Raw genomic sequence first — 26,247 nt, 5'->3', positions numbered from 1 at the left:
AGTCATGTAACACATTATTTTAAAATAATATATTTTAAACAGGTGGATGCAGGAATTAAGTGTTAAAACAGAGTCTTGTTCCATTTAAGCTATCTTTATTTCACATTTATTTGTACGCAATAAATACAGTTAAACATCCATGGGTGTGTAAATACGACGCCTGGCAGCCTCCGCATAGCCGACGCTGTAAAACGTGGGAGTTTTTACGTCCTTTTTAAAAAAAATGAATTTCAGATTCTGACTTGATGCATAATCAAGACCAGTAAACAGGTTAACAAAAAATTCTCTAATGGAAAAGAAACTTTAGGTATTCTTTTAATACAACAGGGTAAATGCAAACTTCAAAAATAAGTTTGCTGTCATTCAGATCTCAAGGAGATCAACGAGAACGCAGCGTCACAGCTGACGGATACCTCTTTTCCTCTGATCAGATTCAGCTACGGTTTAATTGTTTTTCTTTTCTTAAAATCTTAATTCTAAAAACAAAAAAGGGGAAAAAAGCTGTGCCATTACTTACACAGATATCCATCTCTAAGCTCTCCGTAAATTATCAATACGATCGATAAGTCATATCTCAATCAAAGACACTACAATGGCTATTTACGGCTAAATAACAGGAAGTATTGATACCAATACGGCTGGTAAACAAACATCAAAAAGGAAATATTGAACAAAACATCCACAATACTGAAAAGGAATAAGAAGACATCAGAAAGTGCTTCACTATAGATTTTAAACTGGACAGCTAGCAGCTCAGGATGGTTTCCTCCTTAAAAATAAAAGGCATCTTTAAACTGCACATGCTCAGTGTAAACTGTCCTCCCCAACAGCGACTGTTACTGGCATCATTAGTGTCGTAAAAACAGTTTTTCTCTGTATTATGCAACATAAAAACAAAAGAGTTAGACTGTGTGTTGCCTCTTTCATATCAGATTTTGTATGTTAACTGAATTTTTGTTGTGTCCTTTCTTAAACCGATGGTGATTTGCTAATAGGGTCATTTTGTCTCAACTCAAACAATTTTTAGAATTTTTCCTGGTCCTTCCAACCATGAAATTAAATCAGGATCTGTCATCAGGGAAATGTACCACAAAAAAATTCTAGGTATGGTCTAGTTAAATTATATTATTAAAAAAAAATTATTTAAGGTCCCATATTTGAGCAAACACCAAAAAGAATTTGAAAAGTACTCTACATGCTTTATTTTGTCCATTCGTCCATTGTCTTCTGTGTATCCTTAATAGGGTCATAACTATAAACCATTCAGAAAAAATTACCAAATGTTTTGCAGTGTGGCGGTCCACGTCCATGTTGATTTCTTGTCTATGGAATTAATTTCTGTTACTGTCAGTCTCCTGAAAATTACAATACCACTACAATACAATACTAACTGGCAAGAGAAAATATTTTGTGAATGAAACATAATTCATGTTCATTATTATTATTATTATTATTATTACATGAATGCCTATACTTTCATTGATATTTGGAAAGTAGTAAAATATTTTTTACTACTACTGTATAGTTAAGAGTTTAATGATAATGTATTATCATATATTATTGCTTATTTATTTTTACAGTATCCACTAGAACAGCGGCATATGGAGCCTCTTGCAGAAAGGCAGAGAGGTGACAGTCATCATCCTGGCAAACTAACCACAAAATATCAAAGTTAACCTAATAATTCAAGAGGAAAATATTCCACATCAGTTTTATATGGACTAACATTACTGTTCTGTTATGAGTTTAAGATTGAGCTTCTTTTAAATGCTTTATATTCAGTTTAATCTTCAGTCGCACTGGGGATTAATAAAGTAAACAATCTCTCTGTATGCCTGTGTAGCTATCTATATTATAAGACATTAAACTGTATTAATTAAATAACAAATAAAATCACAGCTGAAGACTTGAGCACCATGTGACATGATTAACTGTTCGCAGGATTACTAAAATGATTGAAACATGAAGGTGTTTTAGCAAAAAAGCTGGTCAAACATTAAACTGCAAAATTGAAAGTGCTGTTTGAGTCTGAACATTTTCAACCCACCACCAGAAAAAGATGCTGTTCTCCACAATATGTAAATAAGGATAGAGTATAGGCGATATCAGCAGCTGTATCAAAATGAGAATTTTATATCCCCCATAGTTGAGTATAGGCATTCAATCCAAAAGGTCACATGTTGTGGAGAAATAATGTGAATCTTTTGTGCAATCAAATGTTTTATTTTTATTTTAATAGCACAACAAATAATACATTTGTTAATAAATCTTATTCAGACACAAGTTTGCTTGTTGCTTGCTTCCTCACAAACGACCATTTCTGCTCCTTACATTCATCACCCTGAAAACAGCACAGTGAACAAATCATACTGAAACACTGTGTTTATTTCAGTTACAAAAGTTATTTTTATTTTAGGTTTCATGAAACACATATATATTGTTGGCAGTACTTTAGATGAAGGCAGCATGCTGCTCTCAGACTTACACTTAAACTCAAAGGGTCTATAATCTCTAAACTGATATATTTTACAAAGAAATCCTGTCTGGGCAGCGTCTGGATTTGGACTTAAGAGCTCGTTGGCATTTCTAAAACAATAGCAAACCTGCACACCATACATTGTTTGGTTTTTTGTTTTGTTTAAAGTTGTAGATATACATTAGAGACATGGCAGATTTGCATATATTCTTCAGGGTCTGCAGTCCTTTTCTCTTCTTCTGTGCTCCTGTGAGAATCTAAAACAAAGGTCACATAAATCATGGGGTTAAATTGATGCCTGTGGGACAAAATTACTCCAACAATATTCAGGACAAATTTATTTTTCCTCTGCAAAAAAATGAAATTGAGTACAAAGCATGTGAAACTTTTCTGTCTTGTGTTGTGTTCATTTATGTCTTTTCTTTTCTCTTTAATGTTTCTGTCCATTATATGTGCAAGAACAAACTTCTGAATCACCTCTTAGTGATAAGTGTCTACAGTTTCCTTTCTCGTTTGGCTCTGGACGAAGGCAGTCGCACTTTTCTCCTCTCCCTCTTCCTTCTCTTTCCTGCTTGGCTTCTCAATGTCCTTGTCTAGTCTCGTCTACTTTTCTACTTTTGCCCTGGATGACTCTCACGGTCTGTTACAACCTAAAAGAGGAATTATGGATTTGAACAACTGGTCCCTGAATGCAATTGACACGCTCTTCTCAACGAGAAGCCTGGGCTTGAGTAAGTCCGAGTGTCCTTTCCTGCCGGATACACAATGGACAGGTGGAGGAACTGGAGGGTCGTGTGCCTGGCGGGACTGTCAATCGAGAACATTGTAGACATCTACCTTTTCGGAACCACGATAACAGGGTTCTTGTTGTTCGGAGTTGGCTTGGCCCTGGCTTATCAAAGATAGCAGAATTGGCTTTTCAAAACCCCACAAGGCTGCCCGCTGTGATGGAAATGATGGGACGGGTCGTGACTTCTCAAAATGGGCTCATTGAACGCAGCACGGATAAGATCTTGGAGAAGCTCACGGCAGTCTCTGCTCTCTGAGCACAAGATTGATAACATCTCAGAGAAGCTCTCCAACGGGAGACTGAGAGACCAGTGACGGACTGTTAGACCAACTGTGAAATTGACATGCAGTTGTTCGCACTAAAGGAAAACCACCATCATTTCATGCAGCTACCATATCGGTGTCAGCTGTGGTCTCAAGGCTGGAGCTGATACGTATGTATGTTCGGGGGGTCCAATTTCACTGCAGATGTAAACATTGCATGTGACAAATAAAAGGCTTGATTGAATAGCTTCAGACTTATGTTCAAAGAAAAGAAAAGAAGCCCTCAAACCTCTACTCTACTTTATGTGTTGATTTAATGAGCGAGTTAACTTTGTTTCTCTCTTCTCTCAAACGTCTAATCTCTCTTCCTCCTCTTCCTCTGTGTTTTATTCAGTCGTACCGTTTACAGCAGCGAGCAGGGCTTCTTCTTGACCTTGGCGGGCTGAGGGCAGAGGACGGCACGAATGGCCTCATCAAACACAGTCTTCAGACCACGCTGGGTCAAGGCTGAGCACTCCAGGTATTTGACTGCATCTATACATGCGAAGACACATATATGTTAATAAAAGAAGAGAAAGAACTACAAAGACAAAGTAAGAGAAGAAAGGTTTGCTGGTAGTGGAGAAGAATAAGTTCAACTTTCAAAGAACACTATAGTCAACTACAGCTACTATACTTTTACTGTGATGCCAGGAAATGAGGGGAATAACAAAAATTTGCAGAGGCAGTCAGGCTACAAAGTTCTCTAGCATCTTCATCTGCTAGTTTCATATCTTCACTGGTGAGGAGAGCTTCAAATCTTAAAGTGCTTTTCAAGCAAATAAAGTAAGAGTGACTGACCTATCTCCTTAGCCAGAGCTAGGCCCTGTGGATAGGTGATAGGCGCCAGCTTCTTGTCCTTCAGTTTCTCAATGGTATCCTTTTCATCCCTCAGATCCAGCTTAGTGCCAACCAGGATGATGGGCGTGGAGGGGCAGTGGTGACGGACCTCAGGGTACCACTGGCAGAATACAGAGTAAAGGAAAACTAAATAAGAGGCAAGAAAGGGGAACACGCAAAATCAAGGAACGTGTTAGAGGCAAAAAACAGAATCAAAGGCGGAGGGAGATGAAGCTCTGATGCCAGGTGTTACAGAAAGGTGGATGAAGGCATGAAAAACAAATGATATGCTGTAGCTATTAAAGATGAGAGAAATACATCATCCAACTTTCACCCACAGCATCAATCATTCATCCACATCAATTATTAGACCTGTTTAGGCTTTTTCTCCATTTTGTAATCCAAGTACCTATTTTTTTTCTCTATAATAAATTCCTGCTTTTGTTCTGTTTGTTCTTTTTTACATTTTGTTCCTCGGCAGCTGAGAGACAGGCCTCATAAAAAACAGCCAAAACTCACCTTAGCTCTGACGTTCTCATAGGATGCCGGGCTAACCAGGGAGAAGCAGATTAGGAAAACATCCTGGATGGAGAGACAAGGAGACAAAGAATTAGAATAGCTGCTGCAGTTTTAATTAGCTGACATGTTATACAAGTTCTGTCTGTGTAACTTTATGTCCATTAGTTACTGTGTGTGCCTGTGTGTGTATGTGTGATTCTGTACCGTCTGTGGCTAGGACAGTGGGCGGAGCCTGTCATAATCTTCCTGTCCAGCTGTATCCCAGAGGCCCAGGTTGACCGGCTTGCTGTCCACCATCACATTAGCTGAATATTTGTCGAATCTGTGGGGAGAGTAGAGAAGGTCAGCGATCAGCCAACAAGTCATAGGCAACCTTTCATTTCATTGGTTATTCATTCATTCAACAATCTTTCAATTCACTGATTGTTTAACCAGTGAAACTCCTGTAATGGAGAAAAAAACAGGACCATACTTGAAATACCACTGTTCACAAAAACATTAACCAACAACATTACTTTGGTTAGTTTGACACAAAAGCCATCCTAAGTCAAAGTCAAAAGTCAAAGTCAACTTTATTTGTCGATTCTGCCACATGTACAGGACATACGGAGAATAGAAATTGCGTTACTCTTCACTCCCTAGATAAATAGCAAATGAACATTTAAATATATTTAAATATAAAAGTGATTAAAAAATGCAAGTAAAATAATTAAAAAGTAAAAATTTAAATAAATACAATTTTACATATAACAAGAAAGCTATATAATATACAATATAATGGGTAAGTGACATTGAGTGTAAACCAGGCAGAGTAGTGCAAATAGGCAAATAGTGCAAATGGAGATTTGGTAATGTATGGTAAGAGAAAGTGTAACAACAAAGTCTTATGAGGTAATGGCAGTCCAATGCTCCACAAAGTGACTGGTAACTGGTGCAGGCCAGTGAGTGAGTCAGAGAGTGTGTGTGTTTGTGTGTGTGTGACAGAGTTCAGTGAGACCGTGGAGGAGAGAGGGGAGAGGGGGCAGAATCGGGAGGGAGTTAAGCTTCCTGACAGCCTGATGGATGAAGCTGTCCTTCAGCCTGCTGGTCCTGGCCTGGAGACTCCGCAGTCTCCTCCCCGACGGCAGCAGCTTGAAGAAGCTTTGCATTGGGTGTGTGGGATCAGCCGCTATGCAAAGGGCTTTTTTAGTGAGACTAACCATGTCTAGTAAGAGAGAATAATACATAATAAGGCAGGGCTGCCCCCGTGTGGTCTCATAGTAGAATAACAGTTTAATTTCTCATTTTTAAAAACTTGAGAAATTTCATCCAAAATGTATTCAGGCTCAAATGAAACTGATAACACAAATGTTTGCAGACACAGATGTTTTTTTACAGAAAGAAAGAGACTAGTGTACCAGATTAATCCTGTTTTATGGCCTGTCCGAGGTCTACCCCGCCCTTTGCCTAATGACAGCTGGGATGGGCTTCAGCCTCCTTAATGACCCAGTAGTTAAAAAGATGGATGGATTTCCTGAAATAGAAAAGTCACTGAAATAACGTTAACTGTCAAACATAGAACAACTATGACAAACAGTCAACACTATCTGAGATCCTGCTGGTGGTGTGATTCTGTTTGTTGTTTAAACATATTTATAGAGTTAAGAGTTCAGATTGCTGGAAGAACAACATTCACGCAGTCTGATTGCTGTTTTTCTCCCAAAATGTAGAAACACCTGCTAACCATGGCACACTCTGCTTTTCCATTAGGTCTGTGCAAATACTACTTAAGTACACTCATCCTCCTGTGCCATTAGTGATATTAACAGAGTGTATTTTCTGACATATATAATATAGTTAGTATAGTTATTATACTAGCCGTAGCTGCCCCGCTTATTTTAGACATTCACAATAAAAAAGTAAGCGATAATATTTCAATATCAAACGTCATAATTAAGGTCAACATCTAAATAATGCTGTGTACAGACTCACACAGGTGTTAAATTACAGCATAAACTTACCTTAGACCTTCCTCCGTCATTCTCCTCCTAATTGTGCTCGGAGACACAGAAAACATATCGGCAATTACCCCGATGGTTATCCAGGACAGCACTAAAGTCCTGAGTGCTGCAGCCGGGATTTCAAGACGTGGACGACCAACATTTGAAGACTGTTCTTCCTCGGCGTATTCCAAACGAACACGGTGCTGAATTGATCTTAAACTTTCGACAATGCTGTCATCGATGCTAACATCTTGAAGAGCAATTATCATCCCAAGCATTTCAGAAACATCATCTAAACGACTCAAAACAGTATCTACAGGTAAATGTATCTACCCTCTCTATCTGATCTGCTAAAATGAGCAGAATTGACTGAAGTTCACATCAGTCCGCCATCCTCCCTGACCTTTGACCTAGCACGTTTTTGCTACCTGTGGCAGCCGTCCGCGGAGCAGGTATCCAGGAAAACTAGTCGATAGTAAACGATCAGCCAATAGGCGCAAAAGTCAAGCCCACTTGTTGTGTGCCCACCTTATTACTAAATTAGGCAGAGCACTCTGAATTGAATCAGGACATAAAGCACGGTCTTTATGTTGCTTTATTGAACACTGTCCATCTTACAACTAGCCACTTAACGGGGCTTCCTTCGGACAACCACATCCGGTTCAAAGGTCATCACATTAAGACATAGCCATATCAATACATGACACCCCCCTTTTCCTTAGATTCAAACTTTAGTTGTAATAACTTTGATGTCTTTTTTTCCCCCAACATTGAACATTCTTCTTGTCTTACTTTCTAACAATTATATAATCTAAATGTCTCACCACACATGTACCTTTCTTTTTTCAATATATACATGTCGAAATACACATATGAACTTGAAACTTGCCAAATGTAAGTTACCTCTTCACCTTAACATATTATAGTTCATTTCACCACAAAATCACGAAACCTCTCGGGTATCTTTTTAGCCCTCTGTGATCTACTTGGTCTCTCTGGCCCCTGGGAGCCCTCTTGTGGTGTTGGAGTGAAGGTGTCAGTCTTTGTGGGTGTTTCACCTTCCTCCCTTTCAGGTATTGTGTCATAGTGTCCTTCTCTGGTCTCATTTGTCTCGTATTTCTTCACATGTGTGGTATTCCGGTGATAGCGAGCTCCTGTTGGTGATTCAATAATGACTTGGTTTCCAGTTCTGCTTACAACTTTGTGTGGTGTTGCGTTGAATGGTGTTGTAAACTTGTCCACTTTGTCTTGTTGAACCAGCACTGTGTCTTCCTATTTTTATTTATTTTTTATTTTTATTTTATTTATTTTTATTTTTATTTTATTTTTCTGAAATTACACACGTTACTAACGTGTGTAATTTCAGAAAAATAGCTCTACCATTGACCAATCTCACCTGTCCTAAGGTTATTTTTCTCACCTCCTATCACTTCCTGTTCCAACACATGGTTGTGTTTTTGTGTAGCTTATCTGGATAGCCGAAATAACTAAAAACTTATAGATAACTTCTTATTTCATAGTTTAATCTTCACTTGCTTCATCCGAAGCACACTCTCTTGTATTCACTCCCTGTATTTTTAGGAATTCGCTACCTTAGCTTAGCTAAGCCAAATAACACAGACCAATTAGTTAAACTACATGAATGTCTCAAAGCCATAAAGACCTGGATGACCTCTAATTTCTGCTTTTAAATTCAGATAAAACTGAGGTTATTGTACTCGGCCCTTAAAATCTTAGAAATATGGCATCTAACCAGATTCTTACTCTGGATGGCGTTACCTTGGCCTCCAGTAACACTGTGAGGAACCTTGGAGTGAATTTTGACGAGGACATGTCCTTCAATGCACATATTAAACAACTATGTAAGACTGCTTTCCTCGATTTGAGCAACATCTCTAAAATTAGAAATATCCTGTCTCAGAGTGAAGCTGCAGTTATTACTTCCAGGTTGGACTACTGTAATTCATTATTATCAGGATGTCCTAAAAACTCCCTGAAAAGCCTTGTAGTACCATATCACCCTATTAGAGCACGTCACTCTCACACTGCAGGCTTACTTGTTGTTCCTAGAGTATTTAGAAGTAGAATACGAGGGACAGCCTTCAATTTTCAGGCCCCTCTTCTGTGGAACCAGCTTCCTGTTTGGACAGACACTATCTCTACTTTTAAGATTAAGCTTAAAACTTTCCAAAATATATAATTAGGGCTGGACCAGGTGACCCTGAATCCTTCCTTAGTTATGCTGCAATGCGGTGGGCTGCTGGGGGATTCCCATGATGCACTGAGTATTTCTTCTTCAGTCACCTTTCTCACTCACTATGTGTTAATAGACCTCTCTGCACTGAATCATACTTGTTATTAATCTGTCTCTCTTCCACAGCATGTCTTTATCCTGTCTTCCTTCTCTCACCCCAACCGGTCCCAGCAGATGGCCCCGCCCCTCCCTGAGCCTGGTTCTGCTGGAGGTTTCTTCCTGTTAAAAGGGAGTTTTTCCTTCCCACTGTCGCCAAAGTGTTTGCTCAACAGAAAGGCAGTTGTTAGAGGGTGAATGGCAGGAACACTGTGTCTGCTGCCTCTTCTCTTGCCTCTGTGTATCAGTGAGTATTCAACAACAGTTTCTATATTTAACTGCAGGTTCTTACTGCATAATTCTGTCTGTATAATATGAAAATGATTCAATGCATCGAGTTATGCCAAACCTCACAGAAACTGTGCACGGTGGGTATTCTGAATTGCTGCTCGGCACATATATGCAGACCACAGTCAGAGCCTTACCCTCTGCTGCTTGAAGTCACACAGAGGTAACCCACTCGCTCTCTGTCAGCACGCAGTCGCAGACTCGTGAGCGAGGTTTTTTTTTTCTTTTGTTTTGCTCTTCTACTCTTAAGAGCTCCATTAGCCACACAGAGGGCACAATATGTTCTGCATTGCTTCTCAAAGTTAGCATTGGTTAGTGATCATGAGCTGTTTTAGGTTTATAAATCATTGGTTTACACCACATTCCTCTGAATTAATGTCACAAATTGACAAACTGACAGTGAGATACAGTGAAGTGTGTAGAACATGTAATTCAAATCAGAGCACGAGCAGAACAAGAGCATGAAGCTGAGATCAAACTTCATTTGCTTCCATCTATAAGGTGCAGGTCACTGAGGTCTTCTGACAGAAACCTGCTGGTGGTTCCTCGTTCTAGGCTGAAAACTAAAAGAGACTAAGTGTGTCTTCAAGGCTGTTGGCTGATAATCTATGGAATGCACTAATATTACATCTGATCTCTGCCTTCTGAACATTTGAAAGAGCAGCTCTACTTATTTGTACACACTTAATTTTAGGTAGTGGATATTATTATTGTCTTTTAATGTTTGTATTTATTTTTATTGATTATTATTGTGAAGCACTTTCTCTATAGAAATATTTTACCTTCATTTCCCTTCTGTAACTTTATGAAAGCCAAAAGCAAAAAGAGACGATAAGTAACTTTGCATAAATGTGTGGAGCTTTGCAGCTTTGCAGTTCATAAAGCTTCATAATGACACTATGTGACTATGCAGTGTCCAATATTCAAACTGAAATGCAGTCATTAGAGAGTGAATGGCAGCAACACTATGTGTGGTGCCCTTTTCTCTTTTCTCTGTATCAGCGAGTGCTCAGCTACAGTATCTATATTTAATGGCTCTGGTCCTCACTGTGTGTTTCTGCCTTACTTCTGAGAGCAGATATTTTACAGGTACAAAGAAAAACTGGCAGTGACCTGGTGGGCGGGGGATTCCTCTTTCAGGTGTGACGGCGAACACAGAGGTCGCTCTGCAAAAGAGAGTCATTGGAGGTGATGAATGTGAGCGACAGTATCATGTACAGCTCAGAGCAGTTTATCCACATGGACCTTCCAGCTTGTGTGGAGGCTCTTTGATCAGCGACCGCTGGATTCTGCAGCTCACCGTCTGAAGCCAGGAGGGTGAGGAGACCAGAGCAGCAACTAAAACTTGTTAACCCAAGGAATGTCTAGTAGCCATGTTTTTGCTATTCAGTAAAAAGTAAAATACATTCAGACAAGATGAGAAATAAAATATGGTGACCATCAGTAATCATGTTTTATGTTTGCTGTGCACATGCAGGACCATGTTTGCAAATCTAAGTGTGCATCAAGGGGGTCCGGAACAAGAAGTGCAGATAACAGCAGAAGCTGAGATCTATACAGACAAAGACACCAGCACAGGCAGAGTTCATGACATCATGCTGCTGCAGCTACTAGCAGCTCTGATGTCCATCCTATAAAACTACCTGACTGTGAGTTGTGGATGTTTCTGCTTCAGGTTCATGTGTTCTGACAGATACTGATACGTCGTGCTAACTTCAGTTTTAGATTCAAATGATACATTTATGTTCCTGTGGCTCAAAGTTTCTTGCTTTGAAGTTTTTTTTCTTAAAGTTTCTTCTTGACCTGAGCTCTGTGCTGTGAAGTGAGTTCAGCATATGTAGAATATATTTCCTTTATCTTATCCCAACAGTGGGAATCAGGATAAGTACTCACAGGAAGCTGCTTATCAATTGAAAGCCCTGGTTATCAAGTTAACCAGGGCTTTCAATCCTAATGGATGTGGATAAACTATACTGGCAGTGCAGGTTTTAAAAAGGAAGATAAAACTGTAATATTAGAAAAATATGAAGGGTTTAAATGCATAATACAGACTGAAAGTAACAGCTGCTGCAGAAAAACCAGTGTTGTGTGTGTGTGTGTGTGTGTGTGTGTGTGTGTGTGTGTGTGTGTGTGTGTGTGTGTGTGTGAGTGCGTCTATGTGGTATGGATTGACATTTGACCTGCGCTGTACCTGGGCTCCGGGGACATTTCGACTTTTTGCTGTGTATTCATGTGTCCCCCTAAAACATGACTTGTAAATGCATTTTTAAGTGTCTAAATAATAATTTTTTCTACTTCTTATGAGGTCATTATTTATCTTTTGACCTGTATTTGCTTAAACTGTAGTGTAAATTCATTTATTAAACTATAATTAAAAGATTTTCTGATTTTCTTAAAAGTCCACCTATACCCCTCACCTGATTTTTGTGTATTCCAGTGTATTGCACAGCGACGTTTCGAGTTAGAGTGGATGTGTGTAGGTACTGCAATTTAATACACATTTTCAATACACACGGCCGGAAGTCATTGTGATTGGTAGGCTATATATATAGGCGGTACCTACAGGAAACGGCGCCACAACTTTCGCGCGCGTGCCCTTTAACAAGTGTATGTCGACGGCAATACGAAGACGGATTAAAAACACAAAGGTAAGCCTTTTTTAATGTAAAATGCACCATGACTTTAATACTATATGAAATTATAGGTGCACAGGCCTATATTAAACTGGTTTAATTTATGCTTTATGGACTGTTAGTGAGTCTTTGAAGAAGTAAAACGGCCCCAGCGTTTGTCATTGAGTAAATAAAATAGGGCTGACGACTAACCGCGTCAACGCGATAAAGCGGGCTAACCCGTGTTAGGATTTACTCGGTGTTAAAGCATTATTGTGGCTTAAACGTGTTAATGCCGACATCGCGACTAACGCGATTAACAATTAAACCAGCGCAGTCTGAGTCAAAATCCCTGATGTCGCTGTTAGCTAATTTCGGGCAGTTTGTCCAATGTCTGTCATTCTGCTGACAGCCCTAAAATAAAAGCAAGGGTATAAGTGTATTTAGTCGTGTATTTATTTATATGCCTGAAGAAAAAACTTCTTACAGTTTTGATGCCTAAGCTTTCTCAGTACTTGTATCACTCTCTGCAGTCGCCATTACAGAAATGTCACATGTCGCCATTTTGAGTACTAGGCCTTTAACATTTTAAAAGAAGGCATAAATTAGCACTATGAATAAGTCAGCTGTGTTTATGCTGTAAACTACACTACTGCTAGTTCTGCTACTACTGATGATGATGACAATGATGACGATAATCGTAATACTTTATATGCTTTGGTAATACAGCCAATCGTACAGGAGAACATGCGAAGGAGACGCATTCCTCCACGGGAGGATGCAGTCTGTCATGTTTCTGCTGGAAGGGACAAACTGGGACTTGATATCCACTACATAAATGCCTTCAAAGGTAAGTTGGTCTTTAGTTTGGATTAGATTTGGAGTTTGTCACTTTGTCTTTTGTCACTCACTTGGTATGCCTCTGCAATTCAGGTCGGGGCATTTTCACGACTGTTCCATTCCAAAAAGGAGACTTTCTTTTGGAATACAGAGGTAAACTCATAACAAAAGAAGAATGTGAGCGGAGACACAGAGTTTATCATGACAGCCTGAAGGTGTTCATGTTTGAATTCAAGTTTGATGGAAAACTCTGGTGGTGCGTATTATATCAGTGTAGTTTGATTAAGATTAAATGACACATTGCTTTTGATTTATGAAAAAAAAAAAGCTTCCTAACTAACTAGTTAAGCTAATACTTTTTTGCCTAACCCCACAGTGTGGATGCATCTCAAGAAGATGGGTCATTAGGCAGACTTGTCAACGACAACCACATCAGTCCAAGTGCTAAGATGAAAATATTAAATATCAATGGAAAGCCCCATCTATGCTTATTTGCAAGCAGAGACATAAGTCCAGGCGAAGAAATAGACTATAATTATGGTGACTCGGATTGGCTCTGGAGATGCAAGGTATTTCTACAATTGTACTTTTTGGAACTGATAAATTGCATACCCTAAGCCATTTTTACATTTGTACCTACTCAAATTGGCTTAACGTGACTTAGGGCATCTAGTTTTTCACTGAAATTGAGTATCACCTACTGTGCCTGGGGTAACTATAGCAATGCAGCCGAGCATCCAGTGATATAAATGCCACAGCAAGCATGGACGTCAAGGTGACAAAATGCCTGCTGCTCAGTCTATACTTTAGTGTTCAATTCAGGGATCACGCTGTTAATTTTAGTCGCTATTTCAAACATTTCAGAGTTTCAAAAATGATGGCTTGGATTTTCACGAAGGAGGCGCACTCATAACTTATCGAGTGACACCATTGACCAGCCACCTGGTGGCATTCAGTCTATGTCAAATTTTCTGATCACTTTGGATCACTTGGAACCTTGGTGCAGTAGTTACTGAAAAACTACATGGTACTATAACCTACTGGAAAAACAGGGGTAGGTACTAATGGAAAACAGGCAATTGTGATGGCTGCCACATCAAAGCCCTCTAAAAGCACTAAAAAAATATCAGCAGGTATGCAGAAATAAAAAATGGCTTTCGGTTTCTAAATTTTAACAGTGATTGATGTTTAATGTGATTCTACACAGCAAAATCTCCAGTGTTAAATTAACACTGGAGAGTGTCTATAAGGGTCCACACCTCTGAGTGTTAAATACAACACTGTTGAGTGTTAAATTAACACTTTTGACAGTGTTATATGTTTAAAAGTAACCTAGTCAGTTTTGAAGATTAACAATGGCTAACACTGAGCAGTGCTGATTTTCTAACACTGGAAAATAACTCAAAATGTTAGAAATATTCCAGTGTTAGAAAATCAGCACTGCTCAGTGTTAGTCTTTGTTAATCTTCAAAACTGACTAGGTTACTTTTAAACATATAACACTGTCAAAAGTGTTAATTCAACACTCAACAGTGTTGTGTGGACCCATATAGACACTCTCTAGTGTTAATTTAACACTGGAGATTTTGCTGTGTAGCCTCTTTAGTTAGATTCATTTTAAATTTTGTCCCTTGAAGATAAATGGGCCCTAGTGACAGTTCGTTGCTGCTACAGGTGATTGTTTTACTCCTTTAGCAATGGCTTAAAAAATAAAGAAATCACACTGACTATTTGTCTCTTAATCATAGGGCCTTAAATTCTCTATACATGACAGTGAATATTTTAAAGACAATAGCTTGAAACTTATCTTTCTCATACAGTTTATTTAATGTTTCAAAAGCCTCTTCAAAAATGCACTGTATATTCATTTTCTATCTGTTACACACGAAGACGGAGACCAGCCAGATTCAGAAGACTGTGAGCTGCCTAAAGCCGCAACCAAACAGCTTTCCAAACAATGATCTGGACCTGAAACATCCAGAGCCTGAAAGGGTAAATATAATCCAGTGTACCACTTAATGAACTAATAATTTAATCTATCATCATTCTTTATGGATGCTGTGTGTGTGTGTTTGGCAGTCACCTGGGTGTGATGTGATTTACATGGACCGTGGCTTGTAGGTCCTTTTCATTGTTTCAAAGTGCAAGTCTGGATAACATCTGAGTGTGTGTGTGTGTGTTAACCACCCAAATGTGACTTAGGAGGACCACACTGTTATTGGGGGACTCCGTCAAAGTTTGCTTCATGGTGACATCACTCTGGTTTTAGGAGGGGTCTTCTCGTATGTCTTGACAGTTTGACCTACAGCATGCAGAGCTGACTGCATGTGCTTTGTTTCTATGTTGAAATTTTTTGAAACTCAGGCTTGAACATTAAGATAGATAGTACTATACAACTTCTTAACTTGTTTTAGGCACTTTTTACTGCTGTAATGCATGGGCTCTCTCTGGCTGTGTACTCTGGCTTCTTCCCACAGTCCAAAGATGTAGCTTATGGGGTTAGGTTAACTGGTGATTCAAAACTGCCCTTTGGTGTGAATGCAAATGCTTGTCCTTCCATGTTAGACTGGCGATCTGTCCAGGTTGTACTGCCCTATGGTAGCTGGTATAGGCCCCAAAACTGCTACCCCACAATCCTGATAAGGATAAGTGGAAGAGGATGGATGATTGCAAAGGAATCAGTTGTTAATTATTGTAGCCAGTATTTTTTTCAGAAGAAAACATTTCTTGAGTGGAAAGCCCCCCCCCCCCCCCCCCCCCCCCCCCACACACACACACACACACACATGCAAATTAAAGACAGAAGCACAGGACTGCCCAGTACAGTTGCAAGAAGAGCACTTGGTCTAATCTTTGTGCCATCTTTTCTTTGTTGCAGGATCTTGATGAAGAAATGCCTCAGCAAGGCTCAGAAGCCATGCATTCTTCTTCAGTGCAAGATTTTGAAGAGGTAACATTGACCTAGGACAGATTTTAATGAATGTTTCTCATGCACGATGTGTACCTTACGCTATTTGCCGATAGTGAAATGGTTTATTCATCCTCTTGAGTGATGCATTTTTAGTAACTGTCAGATTACTGTTCTTTTGTCTTCATTCTCTATCTGTTACACACGAAGACTGAGACCAGCCAGATTCAGAAGACTGTGAGCTGCCTAAAGCCGCAACCAAACAGCTTTCCAAACAATGATCTGGACCTGAAACATCCAGAGCCTGAAAGGGTAAATATAATCCAGTGTACCACTTAATGAACTAATAATTTAATCTATCATCATTCTTTATGGATGCTGTGTGTGTGTTTGTGTTTGGCAGTCACCTGGGTGTGATGTGATTTACATGGACTGTGGCTTGTAGGTCCTTTTCATTGTTTCAAAGTGCAAGTCTGGATAACATCTGAGTGTGTGTGTGTGTGTTAACCACCCAAATGTGACTTAGGAGGACCACACTGTTATTGGGAGACTCCGTCAAAGTTTGCTTCATGGTAACATCACTCTGGTTTTAGGAGGGGTCTTCTCGTATTTCTTGACAGTTTGACCTACAGCATGCAGAGCTGACTACATGTGCTTTGTTTCTATGTGGTTTGAAACTCAGGCTTGAACATTAAGATAGATAGTACTATACAACTTAACTTGTTTTAGGCACTTTTTACTGCTGGTAGTGCATGGGCTCTCTCGCTGTGTACTCTGGCTTCTTCCCACAGTCCAAAGATGTAGCTTATGGGGTTAGGTTAACTGGTGATTCAAAACTGCCCTTTGGTGTGAATGCAAATGCTTGTCCTTCCATGTTAGACTGGTGATCTGTCCAGGTTGTACTGCCCTATGGTAGCTGGTATAGGCCCCAAAACTGCTACCCCACAATCCTGATAAGGATAAGTGGAAGAGGATGGATGATTGCAAAGGAATCAGTTGTTAACTATTGTAGCCAGTATTTTTTTCAGAAGAAAACATTTCTTGAGTGGAAAGCCCCCCCCCCCCCCCCCCCCCCACACACACACACACACACATGCAAATTAAAGACAGAAGCACAGGACTGCCCAGTACAGTTGCAAGAAGAGCACTTGGTCTAATCTTTGTGCCATCTTTTCTTTGTTGCAGGATCTTGATGAAGAAATGCCTCAGCAAGGCTCAGAAGCCATGCATTCTTCTTCAGTGCAAGATTTTGAAGAGGTAACATTGACCTAGGACAGATTTTAATGAATGTTTCTCATGCACGATGTGTACCTTACGCTATTTGCCAATAGTGAAATGGTCTATTCATCCTCTTGAGTGATGCATTTTTAGTAACTGTCAGATTACTGTTCTTTTGTCTTCATTCTCTATCTGTTACACACGAAGACTGAGACCAGCCAGATTCAGAAGACTGTGAGCTGCCTAAAGCCGCAACCAAACAGCTTTCCAAACAATGATCTGGACCTGAAACATCCAGAGCCTGAAAGGGTAAATATAATCCAGTGTACCACTTAATGAACTAATAATTTAATCTATCATCATTCTTTATGGATGCTGTGTGTGTGTGTGTGTGTGTGTGTTTGGCAGTCACCTGGGTGTGATGTGATTTACATGGACGAAGTTTATTAGTTGATATCTGCAACTGAATTGAAAACACACCTTTCCAACTGTCCAAAACAAATAAATGTTGCAATATTTTGCTAACAGTGTCACAATCATCGTCTGGTGTGCACAACAATATCATCTTTGGACAAGTGCATTCAGTGTGTGGGACCGGTTTCCTCCCTCAAGTGGCTTGGCTTTAAGTGCAAAGGTGAGACATTTAGTGAATAGGTACAGTGTATAGTAAAAAGCATTAATAGAGTTCAACAAGTTAAGACGTGCTGAAATGAACACTGCTCCCTTTTTAATTAATGGGTGGTCACGTCTAATTAAAGAAATGCAGTATTACCTCATTGGTGCAGGACCTTGTAAAAATGGTATACTTGGGATTGTCCTCAATTCCCCATTCCATAACATAAACTGCTCAAAATAATAAAGGGAACACTTAAACAATGCGATGTTACTCCAAGTCAGTCACACTTCTGTGAAATCAAACTGTTCACTTAGGAAGTAACACTGACAACCAGTTTCACATGCTGTTTTGCAAATAGAGTAGACAACAAGTGGAAATTATAGTCAATTCACCATAATAAAGGACTGGTTCTGCAGGTGGTGACCACAGACCACTTCTCAGCACCTATGCTTTCTGGCTGATGTTATGGTCACTTTTGAATGCTGGCGGTGATTTCATTTTAGTGGTAGCATGAGACAGTCTACAACCCACACAAGGGGCTCAGGTAGTGCAGCTCATCTAGCGTAGCACATCAATGTGAGCTGTGGCAAGAAGGTTTGCTGTGTCTGTTAGTGTAGTGTCCAGAGCATGGAGGTGCTACCTGGATGTGGAGTAGGCCATAGGAGGGCAACAACCCAGCAGCAGGACCGCTACCTCCACCTTTGTGCAAGGAGGAACAAGAGGAGCCCTGCAAAATGACCTCAAACAGGCCACAAATGTGCATCTGTCTGCTCAAATGGTCAGAAACTGACTTCATGAGGGTGGCTTGAGGGTCCAGCATCCACAGGTGGGGATTGAGCTTGCAGTCCAACACCATGCAGGATGTTTGGCATTTGCCAGAAAACACAAAGTTTGGCAACTTCAGCACGGGCACCCTATGCTCCTCACAGCTGAAAGGAGGTTCAAACTGAGCACGTGACAGTCTGGAGATGCCGTGGGGAATGTTCTGCTGCCTGCAACATCCTCCAGCATGATCATATTGGCAGTGGGTCAGTAATGGTGAGGGGTGGCATTTCTGTGCCTGCCAGAGAGCCTGACTGTCATTGGGTAACAAGATGAGGTCCTCGGACCCTTTGTGAGACCACATGCTGGTGCATTTGGCCCTGGGGTCCACCTAATGCGAGACGACACTGGGCCTCATGTGGCTGGAGTATGTCAGCAGTTCCTCCATGACAAAGGCATTGATGCTATGGACTGGCCCGCCTGTTCCCCAGACCTGAATCCAATTGAGCACATCTGGGACATCATGTCTCACTCCATCCACCACAAACTGTCCAGGGGTTGGCAGATGCTTTAGTCCAGGTCTTGGAGGAGATCCTTCAGGAGACCATCCGCCACCTCATCCCGAGCATGCCCAGGCATTGTAGGGAAGTCGTACAGGCATCTGGAGGCCACACACATTCAACTACACACTTTCATGCCACTCAACTACCTAAAGAACAAAGTATTTAATAAGAATAATTCCTTCATTCACATCTGGGATGTCCTTTTTTGGGGGGGGGAGGGGGATTAGCAGTGTATGTGTAGTCATTAAAATATCCTTAATGTGAACAGTTTTGTTTTTTGTTTTTTTTTCAGCATTTGACATTACTGCAATGCTTTGACAAAAAACTACTTCACTTAAATAGAACTGCAAAGCTAAATTAAGTCTATCAAAATGTGTTTCAGTTTGTTTAGGGGTCTGGCACAAATCTTGCCTTGCAAAATTGGCAAATCAGAATTGCCACCAGTCAACACAGGTGTGTATCCCATTCATATTTGGCTTGACTTTTTTTCAGTTTATTTTTTACCTGTCTAAAGTATTGATCAATTAAAAAAACTTTTGTTCTTACATTCCAGAAAGAAGAAATTTCTGAATATTCAGGGGAGGATGGATTGCCACATTCAGTTCTGGATCAAATATCAAGCGATGATGATGGCAACCACAGCATATCAGAAGAAGAATATGTGCCAGATTCAGAGTCATATGATGAAGATTCAGATGAAGACATCTCATTATTGCCAAGCACATCAAAAGGTCTGCTATGCCAAGATGACATCTCCAAAGCGCATGAACAATCAGATTCAACGAATTTAATCCACAACTTGACAAAGGACAAGCCACAAGATAAAAGTGAGCTTTGCGAAACTGAATCAGAAAAAATGACTTTAAGTAAAAGAAATTACTGCTATTTTTGTGGCAAACCACAAGCTAAAATTTCCCGCCACCTGAAAACGCACAAAACGGCTCCTGATGTTGTGCATGCATTTTCCCTGCCTAGAGACTCAAACGAGCGTAAAAGTCTGTTAGAGAAATTGAGAAATAAGGGAAATTTTAAGCATAATGCTGCAGTTTTGCATGGTGGAGTGGGACCACTGAAAGTGAAGAGAAGACCCAAGATTAAAGCAGTAGAGGGAAAGTTTGCTCATTGCTTTTATTGTCAAGGGATGTATGTTCGCAAGGATCTTTGGAGACATGTCCGCAGATGTCCTAACAAACCAAAAGATGACACGGATAAAGAACCTGGAAGAACCAAAGTACTCGGCCTGGCTTTAACTCTGGAGTCTCAGTGTTATCCGCAGGTGTCAAGTGGAGTCTGGAAGGTTCTTGCTGTTATGAAACAAGATGAGATTGCCTCAGCTGTGCGAAATGACTTTACTGTTATTCAGTTTGCCCAGTCCCTCTACAATAAACATGGACAAGACCCTACAAAGTATGATTATATACGACAGAAGCTTCGTGAAGCGGGACGTTTGTTGTTGTGTCTGCGCACAGAATTCTCAGTGCATAACATGGAAGAAGCTATTAAGCCTGCTAATTTCCAGAGAGTTGTGCAAGCAGTAAAGAAAGTTTCAGGTTTTGATGAAGAGACACTGTCATACAAAACTCCAAGCCTTGCGCTGAAACTGGGACATACACTGCATAAAATGTCTGACATTATCCATTGTCGTGCCCTCATGACAGAGGATGAAGCCCTAATCAAGTCCACTGATGCGTTCAAGAAGTTGTATGTCTCCAAATGGTCTGAGATGGTGTCTCACCGTGCCTTGAACACATTGAGTGAGGCAAAGTTTAACAAGCCATCAACATTGCCCTTTACAGAAGATGTTCGGATTCTCCATCACTACCTTCAAAAATCTGCAGAAAGTGCCTTTTGCAGCTTGGAGAACGAAGCCACAGCTCAGAATTATGCCCAACTTGCACAAGTTACACTCTCACAAATCATTGTGTTCAACCGAAGACGTTCTGGAGAGGTTTCAAAGATGCGCCTCAAAAGTTTTCTTGAAAGAGACAAAACAGCACTCCACACAGATGTTGCCATGGGGCTCTCAGAAATGGAACAGAGACTCTGTAACTATTTCTGTAGAATAGAAATAATGGGAAAAAGGGACAGAAATGTTCCAGTTCTGCTAACACCAAGCATGCTGGATGCTCTGTCACTACTGGTTAGTAGGAGGCCTGACTGTGGTATTTGTGCCACTAATATCTACCTCTTTGCAAGACCCCGATCAATGAGTCATTACAGAGGAATAGACTCCTTGCGTGTTCATGCACACCAGTGTGGAGCAAAGCAGCCTGAGTATCTAAGATCGACACAGCTCAGAAAACATGTTGCCACACTCTCACAAGTCCTTAATTTGAAAAACAACGAACTTGATCAGGTTGCAGATTTCCTGGGTCATGATATCCGCGTTCACCGCGAATTCTACAGATTACCAGTTCCCACAACACAGCTGGCCAAGATTTCCAAACTGCTTTTAACACTGGAAAAAGGACAACTTTCCCAGATCCAGGGGAAATCACTGGATGAGATCAAAATAGAAGGTTTGTATTGAAAGGAGCAAATATTAGGGCAGTAGTTGAATATTATGCTTTATCAACAGAATTAAAACCTAAAAGCACAGACCATTCTGTTAAATGTCCATGATTTAAGGTTCTTGAAGTCTATTGTTTCATCACTTTGCAACATTTGGCAAACTGCAGAGTGGTGGCCTTAAATAGTAAAACTATGTACTATAATTTCCAGTATTTGTTCTGTATTTTGTCATATCTCGTTGTTAATGTGAGGTTTTTGGGGGGTTTGTGTTTGGTTTTTTGGGGGGGTTTTCCCACAATTTCTCAGATGAAATTGCATTAAGTGATGCTGAAACAAAGGACAGTGAGAGTGAATCAGATGATGATGACACAGCACTCACAATGTTGGCGTGTGGCACCAGTGAGCCTGTACATGCAGTAGCTGATTCCACAAACACAGCGCAGCTCCAAGACACTGTAGATTGTGGTAAGTTACCACTAGCTTGGTTTCTGTGGATAAAATGTTTGTTACAAATATTAAAACTTAATCAAATTGTGTAATCAGCAGATGAAGGACCACTCACAATGCCTGCAGCAAGTGAGACTGCTGCTCCCTCTGAAGGTAAGGGGTGCAGTTGGTTCTCTAAGCTTATTATTGTTTCATCACTTTGCAACATATGGCAAACTGCAGAGTGGTGGCAAAAAGTCACTTGGATGAGTGACAAAATGTTTCTCCCACTGAAAACGCTACGTCCAGATTAACAGAATCAACGTTTTGGGATTTACTTACCTGGATGATTGAGCATGCATCAAGAGACTTTTATTCAACTTTTTATTCAGTCTTTTATTCACAGCGGAACACTAAATGTCTCATTTTAGAAATTTGATAAATTTTCAAAGAGAATTTTAGCTCGTTTTGATATTGATGGTAGCAACACATTTCAGAAGTTAGTACAGGGTAGCATCCATTCTTTTAACCACCAAATGTTTTTTGTTTTTTTTGTTTGGTTTTTTGTTTGTTTTAACTACTACTACTTTATATATCTTCCAGAGAAAAATGCTGCTCAATCCCACAATTCCCGAAGAGCTCCCAAAAACATGTGGTCCAAGGCTGAGGTTGCTGCAGTGATGAGGCATTTTAAAGACCACATAAACGAAGGGAAACTAGCCACCAAAAATGAATGCAGTCATTGCAAATTGGTAGAAGATCCGGTGTTGGCAGGAAGAACAGTTCAAAACATAAGAGATTTTGTAAGAAACAGAGGATTAACTGCAAAAAGGCAGAAAAAAATGAACTAAAATAACTGTTTAGAGAGCTGTGGTTTTACATCTTGGTCAGATTGCCAATTGTTGTTAACACTGATGTTCTGTTTAAAGAAAAAAAAGTTCTTGTTAAATACAGAAGTAGTTTGTATTTCATAATTTTTACATTTAATTTATTTAGGGTTTTTTTTGACGGGTTATATTTAAAATAAAAAATTATAAATGCATATTTTCTCCCCTTAATATTTACCTTTAAACTATTAAAATTCATTTTAAATGTTTTTAATTTTTCTGTTTTCTATATTTTTATATTTCTGTGGGAAGCGTGGGCATTTTTGTCCATAGATTTCTTTTTTTATTTATGGTTAAAATTAATGTTCAGATCCAAGAACACTAATAAAATGATGTTCCAGTAATCCTGTGTCCTGTCAGATGTGTATTCATGGTAATGATGAGCTATTTACATATTACATCATTGTCCCTTTAAAGACCCAATATTGTTTTTTTTGGACCTCATAAAACACATTGTTGTCAAGTGGACAATGTCTCCAGAAAACACAATAGAGTCTGGTTGGTGTGTATCAGTGTATCTAGACTTCTATAGGGAGTGTATGAGGTCTGAAGTGACCCAAATTTTTTTCAGATTTTTTCGAACACTTTAACCTCGCTCCCTTGGCTCTAAGTCCTTTCAAAAGGGTAGTCCACTTAAACCACCACCGGGCGGATTGACGTAGTATAGTCCCGCCATACCACATAGACGTGTGTGTGTGTGTGTGTGTGTGTGTGTGTGTGTGTGTGGAAAATTGCTTAGTAGTAAAAGCACTATATGAATGTGCAAGAACTTCAGATGCTTTGTTCAATAAGACTATCAGGAGGGACTATGCGCTTACCTGCTGCTCCTTGGCAGGTAGCTCCATGCCCTCCTGGGTTTTAATTGCACCTTAGAACACACATGCATCAACACTACAATGAGCGGGTGGAGGGAGGTTTGGAGTCTTCTCCCACCCCCGTTCTCTGCGGCCTGCTGGAGCGGGAGGGCTAGGAGAAGTTGGCCGTCCGACTGCGGTCTGGGGTGTGGGGCCTCCCTGCTGCTACGGAGTCGGGGAGGTCTGCCTCTCCCCACCGCAGGGAAAAGGGTAACACCACCTGGGTCTGGGTGCAATTCCCCCCTCCAGGGGCAAGGGTACCTAGACCCGGTTTGTAGAGTACGCTTGGGGAGTGTGATCGTGTGTACAGCGTCTCTTTATGTCTGTCTCCACGTTGGTTGAGTGTGGAGTAAGTGCACATGAGAGCATGAGGGTGGGAATGGATGTTTGTGTCTGTGTGTGCCTGTATGTCTGTGTCTATATGTCAGGTTGGGTATCAGACGCCACCTCTCTGGGGACACCTCAGGTCCTCCAAGATTTGGAGGCCTATCTCCACCCACCACCACTTCCCCTGCCGGTGGCGGACTCCCTCAGGTGTCGGTGCGTTGGTGGTTCTTTGTGTCTGGGGGTGGGTGTCCAGGTACACACCGGCTCACTCCTTGGTGGCCGCTTATCGGGGCCTGGAGCCTGGGGCTCGCTCGGGCCCCTTCGGAGGTGGGGTGCCCCCGGCCTCTCGGCCTGGGGCTCGGTCACTCAGGCGCAGCTGGGGGCCGGCGGAGCTCATGGGCGCGTCACTGCAACTCCCCCTGGCTTCTGCTCCGCGGCTGCTGAGTGAACCCTCATCTGGGACTCTCCTCAGCTCTTACTGGAACAGTGGCGCGGCTGCCCCTCTGTTGGTCTTCCATGGTCTCTTGTGTTCTGGGGCCCTCTGGATGTCTGGAGTTTTGACCTCCTCCATACCCGCTTCACACCCTGGAGGACGGGGCTGTGGCCCCCCCACACTCCCTAGCAGATCGTTACATGGAGAAACCTTTGGAATACAAGCGCGCTGATCCACACAGGTATGTACACGGGTGTTCACTGCTCGTAGACCCAAATTACACCTTTCTTGGCCGCTACTTCGAAGCACATCTGTCCTGCGTGCTGCACAACAACATTGAATATTTAGTATTTACTGCTGTTTACACTTAGCTAGATTAATGCGATGGTGTTGTGTTTAGTATGTTGCTTTGTTTTTTTTGCTTGTTTTCTATTTTTCTCTCAACAGGTGATCCAGGAGATTTTTTTTCTCCCCCCCCTTTCTCACTGTCCCTCTCCCCTTCTGTTTCTCCTTTCCTTCCTCTTTCTTTCTTCCTTTCCTATCCCTCACTCATGTCTGTCCCGTCTGTAACATCTGAAAATAAAATATAATAAATAATAAAAACAAAGATCGACCAAATGGACCAATACGGCAATGCCACGATGATCCATTTGGCAAAGTAAATCCATTGGGTATCCTTGTTGGTCTTCAGACAACAATTCTGATGGCTAAAGAACCAAATGGGACAGGCAGAAAAAAAAGAAAAAAAAAAAGACAGCAAAAATCCTGACTGACATCACGACCTATCATTACACAGGAGAATCTGATGGATGGATAATTAAGTATTTCATTTAATTAATGTTTGAAAGACAGTTTCAGCTTTTATTCTGTCAGCTGCAAACTTTCTGCTGTTTATTAGTTTAAGAGAAAATAAAACTTAATATAACAACAGAATTTAAACATAGGCTGCAAACTGAAAAATGTCTACGAAAAAATGCTATTGAAGAATTTTAGCCCCTCCCACTGTCCATGTAGTACAGTAGGAGGGTCTAAAGTTGAAAGTTTCAAGGGATCTTCCAGGAATGGTGATGCTGCTTTTCTGGACAAATGATCTCTAAACTTGAACTTAACCAGAGGGATATAGTACAAAGAAAATTCAACAAGGCTTGGCTTACTTTGCGTTAGCTGGCTTGAGAAAACGTAAAACACCAGTCAGTGTCACGCCGCCGGGTATATCAACTTCTCTTTTAAGCTGTGCTTTCTGCTTCACGCTCCGTGCCCACGCATGTAACAAGGGCTGCTACAAGGCCCTTTAAAACAGGAAGTAGCATGTGCTGCAGTGAGCTTGAATGGTTTCCCAATGCGCTGAGCAAGCACAGTGCAAGCATGCTAGCCAGGTGTGGTGCGTGATGATAAAGTGGTGACTAAAACTCTATAAAGGACATAACTAATATAACAGCAGGTCAGGGTTACTCTTACAATTTTCTCTGGTAAGAAGTCAAAATCCTTCATATAGAACTCTGAAGTTACCTGGAGAGATGAGATCCTGCTTCATAGTACAGGCCTCAGGGCAACATTTCAAAGTTAACGTGCAAAACAATCAATATATGTATTTGTATGTAACTGACAAAAAAAGGAGAGAAAAGTGTCCAAACACTTCTTGTGTCATTCCAGAGTTGAGGTCGCAGGTTATGGTGCCACCACTGGACTAGCTAATGAGAAAAGAAGGAAGATGATTTTTAACAAATTTGTTGTATTAAGAAA

The 26,247-nt window shown here is 40.7% G+C and overlaps 3 protein-coding genes and 1 long non-coding RNA gene across 4 annotated transcripts; 2 read left to right on the top strand and 2 right to left on the bottom strand.

The window, feature by feature from the left end:
- Positions 1-2,382: 2,382 nt before the first annotated feature.
- LOC146572077 (ras-related C3 botulinum toxin substrate 2-like) lies at positions 2,383-5,053 on the bottom strand. Its single transcript, XM_085278451.1, has 5 exons — positions 5,048-5,053; positions 4,928-4,990; positions 4,370-4,529; positions 3,930-4,063; positions 2,383-2,733 (listed from the first exon to the last, which is right to left on the bottom strand). Exons 1-4 carry the CDS (start codon positions 5,051-5,053, stop codon positions 3,933-3,935), a joined length of 360 nt encoding a protein of 119 aa, XP_085134577.1. The 3' UTR covers positions 2,383-2,733; positions 3,930-3,932.
- An 85-nt stretch (positions 5,054-5,138) lies between these two features.
- On the bottom strand, positions 5,139-7,615 carry LOC146572076 (uncharacterized). The gene is made up of 3 exons (XR_014892654.1): positions 6,928-7,615; positions 6,325-6,440; positions 5,139-6,131 (listed from the first exon to the last, which is right to left on the bottom strand). It is a non-coding gene; the product is annotated as an uncharacterized LOC146572076 (long non-coding RNA).
- Positions 7,616-11,657: 4,042 nt separating this feature from the next.
- Positions 11,658-15,018, top strand: LOC146572075 (histone-lysine N-methyltransferase set-1-like). The gene is made up of 5 exons (XM_085278450.1): positions 11,658-12,195; positions 12,889-13,009; positions 13,093-13,255; positions 13,376-13,568; positions 14,890-15,018. The coding sequence occupies exons 1-5, from the start codon at positions 12,157-12,159 to the stop codon at positions 15,016-15,018; spliced, it is 645 nt and encodes a 214-aa protein (XP_085134576.1). The 5' UTR covers positions 11,658-12,156.
- On the top strand, positions 14,962-23,437 carry LOC146572074 (uncharacterized). Its single transcript, XM_085276091.1, has 11 exons — positions 14,962-14,991; positions 15,878-15,949; positions 16,118-16,219; positions 17,093-17,164; positions 17,333-17,434; positions 17,654-17,759; positions 19,449-19,519; positions 19,620-21,585; positions 21,884-22,042; positions 22,124-22,177; positions 22,607-23,437. The coding sequence occupies exons 2-11, from the start codon at positions 15,893-15,895 to the stop codon at positions 22,852-22,854; spliced, it is 2,937 nt and encodes a 978-aa protein (XP_085132217.1). The 5' UTR covers positions 14,962-14,991; positions 15,878-15,892; the 3' UTR covers positions 22,855-23,437.
- The last annotated feature ends 2,810 nt before the right edge of the window (positions 23,438-26,247 follow it).

Source organism: Mchenga conophoros, linkage group LG6, assembly GCF_057382185.1.
Source record: "Mchenga conophoros isolate Kocher_MC1m ecotype Shallow Benthic linkage group LG6, M_conophoros_male_GT1.1, whole genome shotgun sequence".
Taxonomy (NCBI): Eukaryota; Metazoa; Chordata; class Actinopteri; order Cichliformes; family Cichlidae; genus Mchenga; species Mchenga conophoros.
This window is presented reverse-complemented; position numbering and strand designations above follow the sequence as displayed.

Excerpts from the sequence above, each read along its gene's own strand:
- LOC146572077 (XM_085278451.1), bottom strand. Across the intron at positions 4,530-4,927 it reads ATGAGAACGTCAGAGCTAAG|TGGTACCCTGAGGTCCGTCA; the intron begins GTGAGTTTTGGC and ends GTATTCTGCCAG. Across the intron at positions 4,064-4,369 it reads AGCTCTGGCTAAGGAGATAG|ATGCAGTCAAATACCTGGAG; the intron begins GTCAGTCACTCT and ends TCGCATGTATAG.
- LOC146572074 (XM_085276091.1), top strand. The coding sequence starts at position 15,893 with ATGCCTCAGCAAGGCTCAGAAGCCATGCATTCTTCTTCAGTGCAAGAT. Across the intron at positions 17,165-17,332 it reads CAGTGCAAGATTTTGAAGAG|ACTGAGACCAGCCAGATTCA; the intron begins GTAACATTGACC and ends TTACACACGAAG. Across the intron at positions 22,043-22,123 it reads CCAAGACACTGTAGATTGTG|ATGAAGGACCACTCACAATG; the intron begins GTAAGTTACCAC and ends TGTAATCAGCAG.
- LOC146572075 (XM_085278450.1), top strand. The coding sequence starts at position 12,157 with ATGTCGACGGCAATACGAAGACGGATTAAAAACACAAAG. Across the intron at positions 12,196-12,888 it reads GACGGATTAAAAACACAAAG|CCAATCGTACAGGAGAACAT; the intron begins GTAAGCCTTTTT and ends TTGGTAATACAG. Across the intron at positions 13,256-13,375 it reads TTTGATGGAAAACTCTGGTG|TGTGGATGCATCTCAAGAAG; the intron begins GTGCGTATTATA and ends CTAACCCCACAG.